At 35.0% G+C, this 17,454-nt stretch overlaps 4 protein-coding genes across 6 annotated transcripts; 3 read left to right on the forward strand and 1 right to left on the reverse strand.

Moving 5' to 3' along the window:
* The first annotated feature begins 712 nt into the window (after nucleotides 1–712).
* Nucleotides 713–7,187, forward strand: LOC123205790 (beta-galactosidase 17-like). Of its 2 annotated transcripts, XM_044622829.1 has the most exons (19): nucleotides 714–944; nucleotides 1,214–1,318; nucleotides 1,543–1,738; nucleotides 1,965–2,053; nucleotides 2,206–2,286; nucleotides 2,667–2,761; nucleotides 3,054–3,124; nucleotides 3,686–3,776; nucleotides 3,840–3,957; nucleotides 4,041–4,136; nucleotides 4,221–4,269; nucleotides 4,465–4,652; nucleotides 4,765–4,836; nucleotides 4,977–5,126; nucleotides 5,634–5,684; nucleotides 5,918–6,083; nucleotides 6,197–6,342; nucleotides 6,446–6,511; nucleotides 6,731–7,187. In XM_044622829.1, the coding sequence occupies exons 1-19, from the start codon at nucleotides 750–752 to the stop codon at nucleotides 6,833–6,835; spliced, it is 2,130 nt and encodes a 709-aa protein (XP_044478764.1). In that variant the 5' UTR covers nucleotides 714–749; the 3' UTR covers nucleotides 6,836–7,187. The 2 variants fall into 2 exon arrangements, with proteins under 2 accessions (XP_044478765.1, XP_044478764.1); XM_044622830.1 differs by lacking the exons at nucleotides 5,918–6,083; nucleotides 6,197–6,342 and having other exon boundaries at nucleotides 713–944.
* Nucleotides 7,188–9,202: 2,015 nt separating this feature from the next.
* On the forward strand, nucleotides 9,203–11,924 carry LOC123205794 (mediator of RNA polymerase II transcription subunit 9-like). 2 transcript variants are annotated; one of them, XM_044622837.1, is made up of 6 exons: nucleotides 9,203–9,634; nucleotides 9,733–9,795; nucleotides 9,950–10,030; nucleotides 10,906–10,964; nucleotides 11,048–11,130; nucleotides 11,531–11,924. In XM_044622837.1, exons 1-5 carry the CDS (start codon nucleotides 9,368–9,370, stop codon nucleotides 11,103–11,105), a joined length of 528 nt encoding a protein of 175 aa, XP_044478772.1. In that variant the 5' UTR covers nucleotides 9,203–9,367; the 3' UTR covers nucleotides 11,106–11,130; nucleotides 11,531–11,924. The 2 variants fall into 2 exon arrangements, with proteins under 2 accessions (XP_044478772.1, XP_044478771.1); XM_044622836.1 differs by having other exon boundaries at nucleotides 9,204–9,634; nucleotides 11,543–11,924.
* Nucleotides 11,925–12,572: 648 nt separating this feature from the next.
* Nucleotides 12,573–13,536, forward strand: LOC123205805 (LOB domain-containing protein 22-like). The gene has a single exon (XM_044622848.1). It carries the CDS (start codon nucleotides 12,679–12,681, stop codon nucleotides 13,366–13,368), a length of 690 nt encoding a protein of 229 aa, XP_044478783.1. The 5' UTR covers nucleotides 12,573–12,678; the 3' UTR covers nucleotides 13,369–13,536.
* A 46-nt stretch (nucleotides 13,537–13,582) lies between these two features.
* On the reverse strand, nucleotides 13,583–15,969 carry LOC123205804 (putative pentatricopeptide repeat-containing protein At1g17630). Its single transcript, XM_044622847.1, has one exon. It carries the CDS (start codon nucleotides 15,936–15,938, stop codon nucleotides 13,824–13,826), a length of 2,115 nt encoding a protein of 704 aa, XP_044478782.1. The 5' UTR covers nucleotides 15,939–15,969; the 3' UTR covers nucleotides 13,583–13,823.
* Nucleotides 15,970–17,454: the final 1,485 nt, after the last annotated feature.

Genomic DNA, 17,454 nt, shown 5'->3' on the forward strand with positions numbered 1-17,454 from the left:
ATTTTAATAAAAAATAAAAATTTATATTATAATTATTAATTAATTAATTGTTTAATTTTTTATTAATTATGTAAATAAAAGCAGGCCACCCCATAGACCTTGTGTCTAGCTTAAAATCCAAAAGATTCATCAATTTGCCCAATATACTATAGTAGTGGATTGATCTGACCTAATTGACATCTCTAAATGTGGGTTATATTAGAATTAAGTTAGTAATTTATTTATTTGTAAAAGTATTGCATTGGAAAAATACATTTCAACTAACACATTTTATCTATTATAAATCAAAACTCAATCCAATAGTCTCACATCTAGTAAGTGGAATTTCAAGGCATAATCTTTTCATTTTTATTGTACCCCAACTTTCTTTCCTACTTTCTTTTATTAAAAATATAAAGTTAAATTTAATATTATTATGATATTAAATCGAATTTGAATTTGTGCTCAATTTTATCAAAAAGTCATCGAACTTGAATTCTTAAATAGAGTCGAACTCGAATAAATATGAGCTCAACTTATATTTACCTCCATAGGAAATACATTTGGCCTTAAAATTATTTTGATCTTGTGGTCATGCTCGGCCATCGGGTACTCAAATTGACGTCCAACTCTGTAATAGTAGACTAAACTTTAAGGACGAAAATGTTATTCGGGAAAAGATTCTCAATATTTGGAAATTTCTAAAATTAAATTTGAAACATAATTGAATAAATACAAAAATAGTCTTTACCTCAGTGTGACCTTTGAAAATGGCTGGCACTGTATCAGAGTCAATGACAGGGAAGACCAAATTCTCTGCAATCTCGGCAATGCGAAGGCGGCGCACCAGAATAAGAGCGTTCCTCTCCGTTATTATCTTTCTAGTGCTGTTTGGTGGCTTGGTCCCTGTGTTCGCTCCTCTTCCTTCTCTTTCACCTCTTCATCATCGGCACCTACACAAGAGGGTAAAAAGAGTCTCTCATGTTTATATGAATTGTTGTTTATTGATGGATAAAGGCTTCATTTTTATGATAAAGCTTTCTTTTTTTCATTTTCGTTTGGTTGGTGAGAACCAGGGTAAAAAAGATTGAATTTTCGATGGTTCAATTACAGGTTAAACAATTCTCTTTTGGAGAAAATTTTTAATGAATAATGAAAATTTGCTCTTGAGTAATAGATTCTTGCACCGTTATGAAAGTTGGAGTTAAGTTATATTTTTTTGGTCTTATATTAGATGAATGATCGAAAATTTGAGGTTGCTGAGGACATGTTCTGGAAAGATGGTGAGCCATTTCAGATTATTGGTGGCGATGTGCATTATTTCCGGGTGCTTCCTGAGGTATTGTTCTCCCTTGTCCTATATTTGTTTGTCTTCTAAAACTTTATTTTTCCAAGAGAGTTGGATCTCTATGATGGAATCTTATCTCTTTAATCATTTGTTATGTAGTTTTTATTATGAACTTGTTTAAAATATAACTAATCAAGTTTATTGCAATTTTTGCTTGTAAGTTTCATTTTTTTTGGCGACATGATAATGTGTTGAATATATATCTTATGATGCAGTATTGGGAGGATAGGCTTTTTCGAGTTAAGGCTTTGGGTTTAAATACCATCCAAGTTTATGTTCCTTGGAATCTGCATGAACCTAAACCCGGAAAGCTGGTTTTTGAGGGTATTGCAGATCTAGTATCATTTCTCAAACTCTGTCAAAAGCTAAATTTGCTCGTTATGCTTCGAGCTGGACCTTACATTTGTGCTGGTCAGTCTTAACATTTAGATTCTTTTCCCACTGTTAGCATGTTAAATTGACATTTTCGTTTCATGGATTATTAGTAGTAAATTAAATTCCAATATTGATATTGCTATACATCTAGAACAGCTGAAAATTACTATTTCTGCTATAAAGTTCATGTTTGTATATTTTTTTCTCTTTTATAGTTGCCATGATAACAAGTGTTTCCTTTTAAAATATCTTTTTGTTGTAGAGTGGGATTTTGGGGGTTTTCCACCTTGGTTGCTTGCCATAAAACCAGCTCTCAAACTCAGGTCATCTGATCATGTTTACCTTGGATTGGTATGTTCACCTATACTTTTGTTTGCTCAAAATTGTGTCTCATGATTTAATTTTCATACGAAGTATGTGGTAGTTTCTTTTTATGGCTTTAAATGTGACCATTCACCATGCTGTGCATTAATATGATTATGTGACGATGTGAAATGTTGTAGGTTGACAAATGGTGGGGAGTCCTACTCCCAAAGATATCTCCTCTTCTTTATGAGAATGGAGGCCCTATTATAATGGTTCAGGTATGTGGATATTTTACTACAGTAGCCTTCCAATAATGAATTTTGATTGATAAATACTGTGGAAAGTTGTTAGATCAGTATGAGAATCCAAATTCCAATGTGCAGTACTGAACTCATTACAGTTAAGCTAAAAGATGTTTTCTTCTTACGGTTTAAAGAAGCTATTGAAATTTTGAAATTACAACAATATTTTTTATGGATGATGAATCTCCATGATTTGCCAACTTGTGATGATGAATCCTTCTTTGATTGTTATTATTGCCTATGGGAAAGACCTATGTTTTGTCTTGATGTGAATGGGAGAACCTATTTATTTGAAAACTTGAACTTTAAATTCCCCACTTTTAGGTGTCTTAATGTTAATGATATTATTTTCACAGATTGAGAATGAATTTGGTTCATATGGAGATGATAAGGCCTATCTTCATCACCTTGTTACATTGGCCAGAGCACATCTCGGGGAAGAAATTGTTTTGTAAGTTGTTTTATAGACCTCATTCCAGATTATTTTCTTTTTGCGGATTATTTTAATTAACTTGAATTTAGTTTCCATTCCAACTACCTGGGTTTGAATATTTAAGACTTCCTAGTTTAAGTTCTACTAATAATTGTAGGCTATTATGTTAAATTGTTCATTTGGTGTATCTAGTTGGTATTTCTATTGTTATATATGGTAGAAAGGTGTTCCAAGTGTATACTTTGAATGGACTTCTGATACTATTCTTTCCTTATTTGATTATCCATCCTTTCCTTCACTTGATTTATAGGTATACAACGGATGGAGGTACTAGGGAAACTCTCCAGAAGGGGACTATAAGTGGAGATGCTGTTTTTTCTGGTAAAGTCAATAGTAATATATTTTATTTTTTAAGTTCTGAGCATAAGGGGGTGAAACAGTGGGCTTGTTGATTTTGAATAAATTCTGTCACACAATTTTCACTAAACAATGGAGGAATTTATGCAAACAATCTAGGACCTAAAACTAGGAAGTGAAATAGAAAAAGGAAATATGCAATAAAAGATAAAAATATCCCAAAATAAGAAGATTTTCAATCAACCAAATCGACCTTCCAACAGGGAATTGATACTCTTTTAAGACTCAGGAATTGCAAATATCAATCTTTGTTTGTGTTTTTTTTTTTTTTTTTGTGGGGGGGGGGGGGGGGTCTTGTTCTCTTTAGAAGTTATACAGCAGTTGAGATACTTCATAGAAATTTTCCTTTATTTCTCTTCAAAAAGGCAAAAAGTATAGAAGCTTTCCACTGTATAACTTGATTATTACTATTATTTCTAAATTGCATACGTAACATAACTGAGATTTGCACTGGGTGTAAGTTAATATGATCTTATGGTTAAATAATATGATTTGCTATAATCTATTCTGTTTTGTGATTTGTAGCTGTTGACTTCTCTACTGGTGAAGAGCCTTGGCCTATATTTAAGTTACAAAAGGAGTTCAATGCCCCAGGGAAATCACCACCGCTTTCTTCGTAAGTGTCGCAAATTATTATTTCTGATCAATGTTTCATTGCTCATAATACTTGTAATTTCAGGGAGTTTTATACTGGCTGGCTTACACACTGGGGGGAGAAGATGGCAGTGACTAGTGCAGATTCCACAGCATCTTACCTGGACAAGATTTTATCAAAGAACGGTTCTGCAGTGCTTTACGTATATACTATAGTTTCCCTTTTTTGCTGCTATCAAGCCGCTGTTTACTTATTGATAATTCTGACTTAGACTCATAATTTCAGATGGCGCATGGTGGGACAAACTTTGGTTTTTACAATGGAGCAAATACTGGTGTGGATCAGTCTGATTACAAGCCTGATCTAACTTCTTATGATTATGTGAGAACAATATTGACTTGCTTATCAGGAAAAGCAAACTGGTTTTATGCACTGAATTGACAGTCTTATGCCCCTTTATCCTAGGATGCACCAATTAAGGAATCTGGTGATGTCGACAATGTAAAATTCAGAGGTAATTTTAATTTCTTTTTTTCCTTCTGTAGTTGGAACTTGGAATAACCTGTATTTGATTCTTTTTTCCCACTAATCTAACCATGCGATACCTGTTTTTATTCTCATTTGATATGTTTAGGCTTCCCAGATTTTTTCCTTGCCATTAATCCTTTTCTGCAAGATATTTAGTTGACTAAGACCATTCTGCTTTCAGCAATTCGGAGGGTGGTAGAGAAATATAGTGCCACATCTCTTCCTTCATTTCCTCCTGATAATGCAAAGGCAGGATATGGACCAATTCAGTTACAGAAAACAGCATTGTTGTTTGATCTACTTGATACAATAGATCCTGCAGATGTAGTTCAATCTGAAAACCCAATTTCAATGGAGTCTGTGGGTCAGGTGTGTAAGAATTTATGATCATGATTGTAAGTTTCTTTACTCTGCATTTTATAATAATCCAAGGGTGCTGAACATTACTATGGCCACATTTGGATTTCATTTTTCACTCCAGATGTTTGGATTTCTTTTGTATGTATCGGAATATGCTGGAAAGAACTATGGCAGTAGTCTCCACATACCAAAGGTATAGATGTCATTTGATTCATATTTATGCTAAGCAATTCAGTTTCTAGTTTTGTAGCTATGTTCATTATTCTCATATGTGGTTTCAGAATTATGTAGTTAACAGACATTCAATAGATAATGCAAGTATTTTCTTTGCAGGTGCATGACAGAGCTCAAGTGTTTGTATCATGCCCATCTGGAGATAATGGTGGAAGGCCAACATATGTTGGCACAATTGAAAGATGGTCAAATCAAGCACTTAGCCTCCCTTATGCTAGATGCGTCTCCAACATTAGCTTGTATATTTTGGTAACTGGCTTTTATCTTTCATTGAACAGTTTGCTTAGCTAGTTAGGGTTGTGGACTTACTACCCCTTTTTTTATTTAAGAAGATAGTAAACTGGAAGTATTATTAAAGATTCATGAATAAGTTGGGGATGTGAATACATGATTTTCATTTTACATATGATGGTTTTTAAAGCTCATAAATGTAGAAATGCTTATTTATATTGAGTATCAATTATGTTTTGTGGCTTTTAGCACCAATATTGTAAGTTGTAACACCAGTTCACCTTGGTATTCTTGTGTATAAATAGTTATGGAACCTTGGGAACTCATGTGATTGTTTTGACCATTTTAGCGATTTCTGTCTTGGAAAGAAGTTAGCAGAACAAATGCAAACTGATTGTTTCCATGCACATGGACTATACTTGGTGTATGTTAGTTCTAATGGCTTATCTGCTGTCATCTTAATTTTATGATGCATATGATATAATAATTCTTTCCATTCCAATGTGATATATTTTCCTTCTTCAGGTTGAAAATATGGGTCGTGTAAATTATGGGCGATACCTATTTGATAAGAAGGTAAGTTGCTTATGAAGTTGGAAATTTAATGCTTGTTTCTCAAATGCATTAGATCATTGTTCAATATCATTTAGAGACTATATATCTATCTGTCCCAGCCAGCATTGTAAGCTTTGATTGTTCATGTAAGATATATGGTCATGCTGAATTTTCTTGGTTGTAACTAGAAAGTTCCTTTCTATGTCCATCGATTTGAATCTTAGTTGTTTGTGGTTGATTTTCCTGCATTATAGGGTATTTTATCTTCGGTTTATTTGGATGGGAAAGTTCTGCATGGATGGAAAATGTATCCTATTCCTCTTCACAACCTCAATGAGGTGCCAAAAATCAATACCATTCAGGTTGTATCTTCTGGATCCATTCAACAATCTGCTCGCAAAAAATTAGAACATAAACAGGGTATGACTTTAGAGCCTGAAAAGGCTGAAAGAAGCTCTATCATTTTTGTTGCATTCTTTCATTTCTGGTTCTCCAGTCAACAATGACTCTTTGCTGTTTTATCTCCTTGACAGAGAGCCTTTCAAAAGAACCCGCTTTCTTCACTGGCCGTTTTAGTATTGATAAAGTAAACCAAGTTAAAGATACATACATATCTTTCAGTGGTTGGGGTAAAGGGATTGCATTTGTCAATGAATTTAACATAGGAAGATATTGGCCGGTAAAGTTATTCCTTGTCCCATCATCTCTTGTATGTTTTCTGCAGTTGCATTTATATTTATGGTCAATTTCCTCTTTGAATCTTTACTTGGCCTCTTTTGCAGTCTTTTGGACCACCATGCAATCTTTATGTCCCTGCTCCCATCCTTCGTGATGGGGAAAATGTTGTGGTACGAAATGTTAAATATCCTTTTGCTTTATATTTTAATAATTTTGAACTCTATATTTATAATATTTTCACCTATATATTTATGTTGGCATATAAATTAAAATTTTGATTTTCCTCTTTTAGAAGCTTTCTGGTACCTTGTAGAAGTCCAAATGAGCACAACCTAAAACAGAAGTTTTAATATTATATTTCTGGTAATGTTCATTTTCATTATTTGCAGGTTGTATTTGAGTTAGAATCTCCGAACTCTGAGCTCTTGATACACTCAGTTGATAAGCCAGACTTCACGTGTGGTTCAAGTAACTCAAATGTTCATACACTTTAACACTACCCGCACTCGGGCATCCAGTTGTCTCATGCCAAGCTGACAACGCTGAGAAGGTAGAGTTTGACATATATACATTATCAGACCTTCTGAATCTTCCACATTCACAGTATTTTATTACCACAACTATTACATCCCATCCCCGTGGAGAACATATTGGATGATCGACAGTACTTGAATAGAGACAAGCCTGTCGATGTGGAGAAGAATCTGATTTGGGAAAACCGTTGTATAGTCTGTATGTGCACAGTATGACTCTTTTAACATTTTTTTGGCAATCAGTTGATAATGGTAGCTAATATTGTGGAATCTAAACGGGCATATATGATTGTTTTACACCTTTTCTTTTCGATTTTCTTCTGTTACATTGAATACATGTTTGCCTAAGCAGATTTAAGTTGTCTCTGACGGCACCATTTTGGCAACTTTTATACTTGGGCGGAAAGCAGGGCCTTAAGGCAACTTTCGCAGCATTTTCATCATTCACGACTGTACTCAGTGCCGGCGGCCATTCACTATGTAATTTTATGCACGGCCGTGCATCTCTTTATGCATGATAGTACTTCCTTATCTAAATGTTTTGCAATCGTACATCCATGCACGACCACTTCATCTTCAACCTAATGAATGTATAGCCATTCACCTATAAGAGCACAGGCATCATCGACTGTAATTAAATTTCTAAAACTTTCGGCAACTGTTTCTATGCCCTAGCGCTTGGAAAGTAAATCTCTATCCTAGGTGGTTCATGACATCTCATCTTACTATATTTTGCAGGCATGAACCATTCATTCATATATTACAGACATGCTTGTACCCATATTCATCATACTGATTTACAGCAGTACATTCACCATTTTTGTCCAATAGTCAACCTCACACACAGTTGTATTCTTTTTCATGCATGACAACCAATTACGTACTTTTTCCTTTCCATCAACTGTATAGATGTGCACTTTTAATGGCACGACCATACATTGCATCTAAGAATAACATTGTCAAAGCAACCCATGTACGAGCTTACACTCTTATCATGCACGGTCATATAATATCTCAAAACATACAATAAATTATTCTAAATATGAAAATAACTAAAATGTCTGTGGGACATATATGTTGATATAATACTCTCTTTCTAATATCAAATTATTGATGTGAAATAACACAAACGAAAAGAACACAAATTGTAAGGTGCAATTCTATGCGACTAATAGTAATGAACATGATGCTTTTAAAACGACCCAGTGTGTTGCTTGGAATCTTAAATTCATGGTTAAGTTATTAATTTTCAAGTGTAAATTTGGCGAAGTAATTGTAGCAATTACAAATTTTATCCCTAATTCTTCATACAATATTGTATTTTCAAAACAAGAGGAAAGAAAATTTCAATAATCTTATAATCAAATTTCAATATAAAGAATCTAGACACATATAAGTATGTGCATGTTTATGTATCCAAAGCGGATACAAATAGTTTTATTGTTTTTCAAAATTGTTAAATATTGGCATTATGTTATCTTTAAGAGGGCTAAATGGTTAATTCCCACCTAAGGTATAGTGAAAACCCAAAATGACCCTCGTTAACTTTCAAAAACTTAAATATCCACATATCTATTAGTTTTGGCTGCTATAGTTAAGGGTAAAATTATCATTTAAAATTTTTTATTTAAACAAAAAAAGTTACTTATTTTTTCCCCTTTAATTTTAAAAACTAATCATTTCCTCCCAACTCAAACTTTGAAACATTACATTTATACCCCAAAAACTATATTTTATCTTTCTAACGATCATTCTCTTGACGATCCTCTTTGGTGGCATCTCCCCTCCCTCTGTAGTGGTTTTTCAATGCGAAAACCACTAAAATTTTGATCTATTGTAACATATATCGTGTGATTTTTGCACAAATTCGTGTTAAAAAATTCGATCATTTTGATCAAATTTTCGATGGTTTCCATGTCAAGAAACCATCATGGAGGGAGATGAGATGCTGTCGGAGAGATATGTCAGGGCGGGAAAAATAAAATGAAGTTTTTAGAGTGTAAAGTAATGTTTCAAAGTTTGAGGAGGCGGCTATTCATTCAAAGTTTGGGGTATAAATGAATGTTTCAAAGTTTGAGAGTACAAATTTTAGTTTTTAAAACTAGGGGGTTAAAAAATAATATTTTTATTTAAATAAAAATATTTAAATAATAATTTTATCTCTAATAGTAGCTATGAAAACTATCAAATAAGTAGATATTTAAGTTTTTAAAAGTTAGTATGATTACTTGTGATTTTCGCTATACCTTGGGTGGGAATAAGAGTTTTGGCCTATCTAAGAGAGAACCTCCTGTATCAAACGTATTGACCGTAATGTATATTTGCAGTAAAGCTAAAATATAGAGTACCCTAATTATATTATTACTACTGTACACCTTCAAGACACTATCTCGTAGTTTAGCTAAACTCTTCTTCTTCTTCCTCCTCGCTCTTTAATCCGTATATAATCGTTTGATCAAATCCCCCGGTGACCGGAGAATCCCAGTTCCCAAAATGGATCCATATTCGGGTTCCGGGTCCTGGACAATGATCCCCACCATCCAGACCCACGCAAACTCCCCTGCACCCTCGAATCAAGACCATTTATTCCTCTCCCCACAACACCATCAGCAACAATTCTACCAACAACCTCAATTTCCTCAACAACAGCAGTTTCAACAACAACCGCAGCTTCAACATCGTACGATTCAGCAGCAGCAACAGCAACAACAGCAGAACCAGCATCACCAGTCACTCGCCTCTCACTTCCATCTCTTGCATGTGGGCTGTTTTTCATGTCCTCTTTCTGTAAGCTTTTCACTCTAATTAGGTGCTTTTTGTAATTTTGAGTTTCTTCTTTGTGGGGTTTTGGTTTGCAGTTGGTGGAAAATTTAGCCGACGCTATTGAGAATGGAACAAGGGACCAGCACTCGGATGCTTTGGTATATATATTTTAAAAGATTTTTTTTTTTTAAATTTTTCATTGATCCTTGTAATGTTACAGGAAAAATATCAAATATTGTTTGGTAACATTTGGAAGATTAACTTTTAATGGGTGTTAATTTAATTCATGTTTGTATTTATTTGTGTTTAAAGGTTAGTGAGTTAAGCAATCACTTTGAGAAGTGTCAGCAACTATTGAATTCAATATCAGGATCAATCAGCAGTAAGGCAATGGTATGTTTAATCATTTTTACTTTGTATTTTAGATATTTATAATGTTCCAAGGATGGTGTTTAGATTAAGTTTTCAGATATATAATTCCATCGCAATGGTCTGTATAAAGATGACATCTTTATATTTGAAAAATGAAATGGAGGTTTGGTAACAACTACAGAATATCTGACATTATTTGAAGTATCTAAACAACAAACTTTGGTGACACAAGATGTAAGACTTGTAATAAATTAAGTAATACTATATGTATAAACAAATTATACAAACTTATTCATATAACCTGGTAGCATTTGATTGGGTGATTTTGAAGTAAGAGAAAAAGTAAACAATTACATCACCCAATCATTAGCTACCACCTCAGTTTGTACAATATTTGTACACATAGTTTTATTCATAATAAATTATACTAGTAACTTTTTATTGGGATCTAGTCACAAGATATACAAGCGGACATTGAGTGCTACAATTGTGACGTTTCACGTGATCATAAACTTTTTTCTGATAGCATTACCAAGATTGTGCTTCCTGGTCTGTAGTGTGATTTTACCAGGCTCACTGTTGCGATGGTGGAAGTTCCAGTATGATGTAACATTTATTTGACATTTGGAAAAAATGTATATAAGCCTGCCCAATTTAGTAAATGATCTTGTTGATTGAGGCCTTCGTGGGAGATAGTGTTTCAAGGTTTGCTTTTTTTGGGTTTAGATAGAACTAGTTGGGTAGATAGATGATGTACAGCAGAATACTGAGAATTCTTTTTCCCTTTTTGTTACAAAGCATTGTATGTATTCTGATGTAATTAGTTTCTTTTTGGTTGATTTAAAGTTACTTGGTATGATTTGGGGATTTTTTTGTCTTTTTTATATTGGATGCAGACAGTTGAGGGGCAGAAGCGAAAGCTGGAGGAGTGCGAACAACTGCAGAATCAACGGAGGTTGTGCATGGTTTATAGTTTTGTGTTTTGTGTTAAGTTCTATGATTGCTCAGCAAGTGACTTGTTTTATGGTTGAATGCCAGGGAACTGATTGGCAAGTATAAGAATTCTGTGGAAGAGCTTATCAAGTCTGAGCCTTAACTGTTTGTCTGCATTCTGACATCGGGTAAGAAAAGTTATTTTAACCGCTGAATGATGGGGAAGTAAGTTGCAATTTTATATATATATTTTGGGAGTGTAAATCTTTGAACAAGCTGATTACTGGACTCTGTTATTGAAGAGAAGAGTAAAAAATAATAATTATTGAATGATAGTTTCTTCTTAAAAGAAGTTTATATAAATTATTAATCCTATCTGAAGAATGAGCATGTTGTTCAAAAATTAAACTTGGTAACAACAAAACCAGCTTGCAACATTTTGATGCATCATTTACTGGTGAGTGAGGAAAGAGCTTTTCAATCTACTTGCTTTACTGTTTTTTTTTTTTTTTTTCCTTTTTGGCACATCATTTACTGGTGATAGTTAACTAAGTCATTCGAATCAGCTTCCAATGATAAAATTTTCAGTCTTTATTTCAGGTTGAATTCCGCAGAATTCAAAGTTTGAAGTGAAGGCAGCGGTTTCCATTTTTGTAGAATAAGATTGGTTCTGCAACTATTAGTTCACTGAGAAAAAATTATATCTTTTTGTTTACTTCCCTTAAAAACATTTTCAAGCAAGAGACCAGCTTATTTATCTTTTCATCCATGGGATATTTTTATATATTTGTTCATAATGTTTCTTCAACAGAGCTCGAATCCAACATGTGTCAAGTGAAGAAGAGTACCATTGACAATGATAATAAAAATTTTGTAAAAGAATACATCTGAATTACCGATTGATAGATAGGGATGCAAATGTAGATTTGAAAAGGACTGTAAATGGGTTACAAGTGAAGGTGGATTGTATTCGTTTCAATCATTTTATGGTAGTTAAAAAGTCACAAATATACCCAATCCTCAACTTGTCTTATTTAACTAAATGTCTCTAGAGATCATGATTATAATAATACGGTTCTTCTTTTTTTTTTTATACCTAAATCAGAAATCCATCTAAGTAAGTTAGTTTGGGGCCGAAACAATTATATTGAACAGGTAAAATCTTGGATCAATTTTTTTTTTATAACAAGAAATCTTATTTGAGTGTGTCTTCATAAAGTTGAAATAATTACATTGAATAAGTGAAATCTCAAGTCAAATGATCAAATTTATAATCAATGCACCAAATAAATAAAAGATTAATCTTAAAATATGTCATATGAGATTTTAACTCATATGACCTTATACCTTGTTTCCATTGTCAGTCAAGCTAACCCCAGTTGCCACCCTAATGCAGTTGTGTGTAAGTAGCTAACAAGCCATCCATTTTGACTAGATCTAGATAAAGTCCATAATGGCTGAATTGAACTATATTCCCAAATTTCAGCTAAAAAGAGTAAACTCTAACCGATCATATTACAACACTAACTCTATTTTTAGGCATCTCTCCAAAATGTCCAAGTTCCAACCCATTAATATAATAAACAACAATTTGTCTGTCTCTCCATTCATTTCTCTCCATCTCTTTCTCTTGACACTCAAACCATAACAAAAACCTTACCTTTCGACCCCGCCGGCCACGCATCCGAATTCTTCACCCTTCTCAACAACATTAAAAACTACTTCTCCCATCAAATATGACCGCCCTGCCGAGACTTGGCAATATCAATGCCTCCACCAATGGCAGCACCACTCAGGCATGCGCTGCATGTAAATACCAACGTAAAAAATGTGCCCCTGATTGCCTTCTCGCCCCTTATTTTCCTCATGATCGCCAGAGACAATTCCTCAACGCTCATAAATTGTTTGGCGTCAGTAACATCACCAAGATCATTAAGAATCTGCAGCCTGCAGAGAAGGATGAAGCAATGCGCACCATTATTTTCCAGTCTGACGTGCGAGCCAGTGACCCTGTAGGGGGATGTTATAGAATTATAAGAGAACTTCAACGTCAGATTGAGTTACACAAGGCTGAGCTGGATTCGGTCCTTCATCAAGTGGCCATTTGCCGGGCACAAGCTCAGCAACAGATTCAAGAATCTGATGATTCAGGTCTTAGTTATGAGAACATAGTCAACTCTGAGTCCTTTTTTATTAATCATAGGCAATTGGAGAATGATAATTATGTTGTTCCGAATAATATAGAAGATGACATAAATGTTACGGCATGGACCATGCAAGATCCGACCATGGAGGTAGTGCCGGTGATGGAGACGACTCAGCTTGTTGAGATACCGTATGAGAGACATGAGGTAAAGTTTGAGCCTGATCACGAATTGGTTGAGAGGAGGTTTGTGCCGTCGACACAGTTGCTTATATCATCCTAGATTGTGTAATGGGAATTGATGGAAATCAATGAAAATGTATGAGTATATTGGAGATCAAATATTATATAGGTCGTCTTGTTGAGGATAACGGCATTTGAGGAAGGGGAAGTCATGTATGTTCATCAATGTTTAATGATGTGTTGGATTTGATGGCATGTTTTGTGTTAATATGTGATCTCTTTTTGGTTTCACTATTATCTTACAAAAAATAGAATGTTGTAAATCGTAAGTGCTTCCATTGATTATGCAAAGAAAATGGTTACAACTTACAATTGAATGAATATGAGTGAAGACAATAAAATGACCCATATAAAGTTTTAGCCTAGCTTTGAGCCAATCTTCCATGCGCTACCCATTTGCAAATTACATCAAAACAAAGCTCTCTAAACATTAGAGCTCTTGTATTTCAGAAAAAATTGGCGCAGGTTCAAAAGAGTGAGAGCCGGTGACTATTTCTATAACGTGCTCAGCATGGTTTCTTCCTCTGCATCTTCTGCAATGATGTTTTCATCAGTTATATGGCCTTCACTCTCCATTTGAAGAGCCAATTCCTCGAGAATTCCACAAAAATCATTCAAATCCGACTGCATACTTTTCCCTGAAGTAAACATATGAACCTTATTTTTCACCTCAATCCAACTCTGTCCAACAACTTTCTTTAAGCCCTTTGTTTTGGCTGAGACTCTTACCCTCGCAGAATCCTCCCACCTCCCACTTGCAGCATAAATATTAGAGAGTAGCATGAAGTTCCCGGTTGAGTCCGTGTTTTCTCTAAAGATTTGGAAAGCCAATGCATCTGCAACGTCAGTATTTCTGTGCATGCGACATGAGTTCAGAAGAGCTCCCCATACACAAGCATTAGGTTCTATTGGCATGCTTTTAACAATGTCACTTGCCTCTTGCATCAACCCAGCACGACCAAGAAGATCGACCAAGCAAGCATAGTGCTCCATATGGGGTTCAATCCTAAATTCTTTCAACATCATATCAAAAAGCTTACGACCTTCGTCAACAAGCCCAGTATGACTACAAGCAGAAAGAAGAGAAATAAACGTGACTCCATCTGGCTTGAATCCAGCTTCAATCATCTGCTCAAAAACTGCTATTGCAATTTCACCTAGTCCATTCATGCCATATCCAGTAATCATTGAGTTCCATGAGATCAAATCCTTTCTGTTAATTCTCTCAAACAATGTACGTCCTTTCTCAAGACATCCAGACTTCATGTACATATTAAGCAAGCTGTTTACCACTAGAATGCTAGAATCCATCAAAGCTTTAACTACATAGCCATGGATTTCCCTACCAATATTCACTGCAGCTAGCTCAGCACAAACTGATAGAACACTAGATACTGTTACAGAATTGGCCATGACTTTTGCATGCTGCATCTTGCGAAAAAGATACAAAGACTCCTCACCTCTCCCCTTGGAAGCAAAAGCACCAATTACAGCACTCCAACTTATCACATTAGGACTCTCCATAGAACCATTATCTAAATTCTCCAACTGTGAAAATATTGCAAGTGCCTCATCACATAAACCAGTCTCTGCATATGATGTTATCAACACATTCCAACTCACTATATCCTTATATTTCATTTCTGAAAACAATTTCTCAGCCTCTTTTACATCTCCATGCTTCCCATACATACATATAAGTGCATTCTTTACAAACAAGAAATTTTCAAACCCACAATTTATAACACACCCATGAATGACCATACCCTTTTCAAAGGCAACTAAATCAGCACAGACAGATAAAACCACAGCGATTGCTTCAGCACTAACTCTAACTCCTCTCATCCTCATCATATCAAACAAATCAATAGTATCTTCAAGCCGCCCGCATCGAGCATGGCTTGACAAGAGTGAAGTCCATGTCACAATATTTGGCTCCAATCCCTCAAGTTCCATTCTCTGAAACATCTCAAGAGCACCATCACAATCGTGATTCAATGCAAAACCAGAAACCATCGAATTCCATGAAATATGATTTCTCACTCGCATTTTGTCGAACATCTTATAAGAATAGTCAATCCGTCCCATTTTCGCAAACATTCCAATAAATTCATTCACAACATGAACATTACTTTGAAAACCCATTTGCATAACATGATTATGAACAATCCTTCCAAAACCAAAACGACCCGTTAATTTACAAGCTCTTATAGCGAGCGGGAAAGTAAACCCATCACCCAAAACCCCTCGCTTTCGCATTTCAACATACAGTTTAAGTGCCTTCTCAGGGCACCCATATGACACGTTTACTCTCAAGATAGAGTTCCACAATAAAGAGCTCGACAAGCAATGAACTGGAGTTGTTTCAAACACGTTTTGCGCATCAGGAAGAAGCCCAAAACTAGCATAGACCGAAATAACTCTAGCTGCCAAGAAAGCAGAGTTATCGAATCCACTGACAATGACTTGCGAGTGCACTTGTTTAAGGAGGTGAAGTTTCGTGCAATGTTGGAGAAGGTGGTCAAAGACATCAAGAAGATCATTTTGGTGAGGAATTTTTGAAAACCAACGGCGAGACTCGAGACGGAGACAAGCAGCCGTATGGAGCATATGAAGCACGACAGCCAACAAGTGTGTGTATAATTTTCAGTGGCCCCACGAATTTATTTTACATATATATATATAAAAAATAAATTCAATTGGATTTGAAAAAAAATTATTTAAAAAAATAATAATATATTTGAAAAATTAAACATTATTAGAAGAGACTAGTCAACTAACTGAGAAGGGCATTTTCGTTATTACACTAACAAAAGAAAAAATAATTTCAAAGAAAGTATATGACAAATGGAAAATTAAGTACACTTCCCAAATTTAAAAGGCTTAACGCAATTTCAAATGGTAGATTTCTTTCTGATTTGTTTATAGCTACAACACTGTATCTAATCCCATACTTCATAAGTGCTAAGATAATGCAGAGCACTGCGTTTTGATATAATATAAAACGCACCGTTTTACTGTGGTTGATATTTTGCACTTGTCTTGGCGTCCATTGAGATTGAAAGGCAGAAGTCAACAGGTCACTTGCATTTCTCATCTGAAAACAAAAATAGAAGAACGCGTGGGTTATGGCTGAAGATCAGACGGCAGCAAATCGGTGAGTTAGTTAAAGATCGACGATGATAGTTAAGTCTAGTAGTCATGTTAGCTGGCAGTTAGTTTTTATTTTTCTTTGTATAAAAACATCTGGAATTTCTAATTCCATAAAATATAAATATCTGAGGTATTTTTTCAATGAATCTTGGCTCTCTCAATCTTGATCTGAGACTGTGCACTCTAAATAAAGATTTCTTTACATGGTATCAGAGCTGTTGACCTACGTCTGATGTCTAATTTGTATTTTTCTTCTGTTTTGGCTACTTCTGGTGCATCGGAGATGGATCTTGGTTCCAGCGCACGAAATTATAGTGGATCTGACTCACAGTTATCAGGACACAGTAGCTATCCAATCTCCAGTCTTCAAGCAATCAGTCCAAAGCTAACAGAAGATAACTATAGGCATTGGCGAGCTCAGGCTCTTCATTCTGTTGGTGCTCATGATCTCGAGGAGCACCTCACAGGTCTAATTCCTTGCCCTTCACCTTTTGTTATTGAGAAATCTAGTGATGACTTGAGTGAAGTTAAGAAAAGAAATGAATTGTATTCTGTGTGGAAACGGTTTGATAAGATTTTGTTGAGTTGGTTGATGGCCTCCATATCAGAGACCATGTTTTCTCATGTAGCAAATAGTAGGACTGCTAGTGAGGCTTGGTCTGCCCTAGAGCACTATTTTGTGACAGAATCTAAGGCTAGAATAGTCAGTCTTCGAAATACTCTTCAAACCATGAAAAAGGGAAGCTTGAGTGTGCATGAGTATATTCGAAGGATGAAAGATATTTTTGATGCCTTGGCTTCCAGTGGTCAAAATATTGTTGAAGACGAGTTGATTAATTACATATTGGAGGGGCTAGGACCTGAATTTGAACCTGTTCTCATGCATATCATGGCTAGGATAGATGCATCAGTGGAGAAATTAAGTTTACCAGACCGTAAACTGATTTTACAGAAGTATGAAGGGAGACTGAGT

Source organism: Mangifera indica, unplaced genomic scaffold, assembly GCF_011075055.1.
Source record: "Mangifera indica cultivar Alphonso unplaced genomic scaffold, CATAS_Mindica_2.1 Un_0016, whole genome shotgun sequence".
Taxonomy (NCBI): Eukaryota; Viridiplantae; Streptophyta; class Magnoliopsida; order Sapindales; family Anacardiaceae; genus Mangifera; species Mangifera indica.

Coding starts and splice junctions, on each gene's coding strand:
- LOC123205794 (XM_044622837.1), top strand. CDS start 9,368: ATGGATCCATATTCGGGTTCCGGGTCCTGGACAATGATCCCCACCATC. Junction 9,635..9,732: donor CTCACTTCCATCTCTTGCAT/GTGGGCTGTTTT, acceptor TTTGGTTTGCAG/TTGGTGGAAAATTTAGCCGA. Junction 10,965..11,047: donor CAACTGCAGAATCAACGGAG/GTTGTGCATGGT, acceptor GTTGAATGCCAG/GGAACTGATTGGCAAGTATA.
- LOC123205790 (XM_044622829.1), top strand. CDS start 750: ATGGCTGGCACTGTATCAGAGTCAATGACAGGGAAGACCAAATTCTCT. Junction 1,739..1,964: donor TGGACCTTACATTTGTGCTG/GTCAGTCTTAAC, acceptor TTTTTGTTGTAG/AGTGGGATTTTGGGGGTTTT. Junction 2,762..3,053: donor CTCGGGGAAGAAATTGTTTT/GTAAGTTGTTTT, acceptor CTTGATTTATAG/GTATACAACGGATGGAGGTA.
- LOC123205805 (XM_044622848.1), top strand. CDS start 12,679: ATGACCGCCCTGCCGAGACTTGGCAATATCAATGCCTCCACCAATGGC.
- LOC123205804 (XM_044622847.1), bottom strand. CDS start 15,938: ATGCTCCATACGGCTGCTTGTCTCCGTCTCGAGTCTCGCCGTTGGTTT.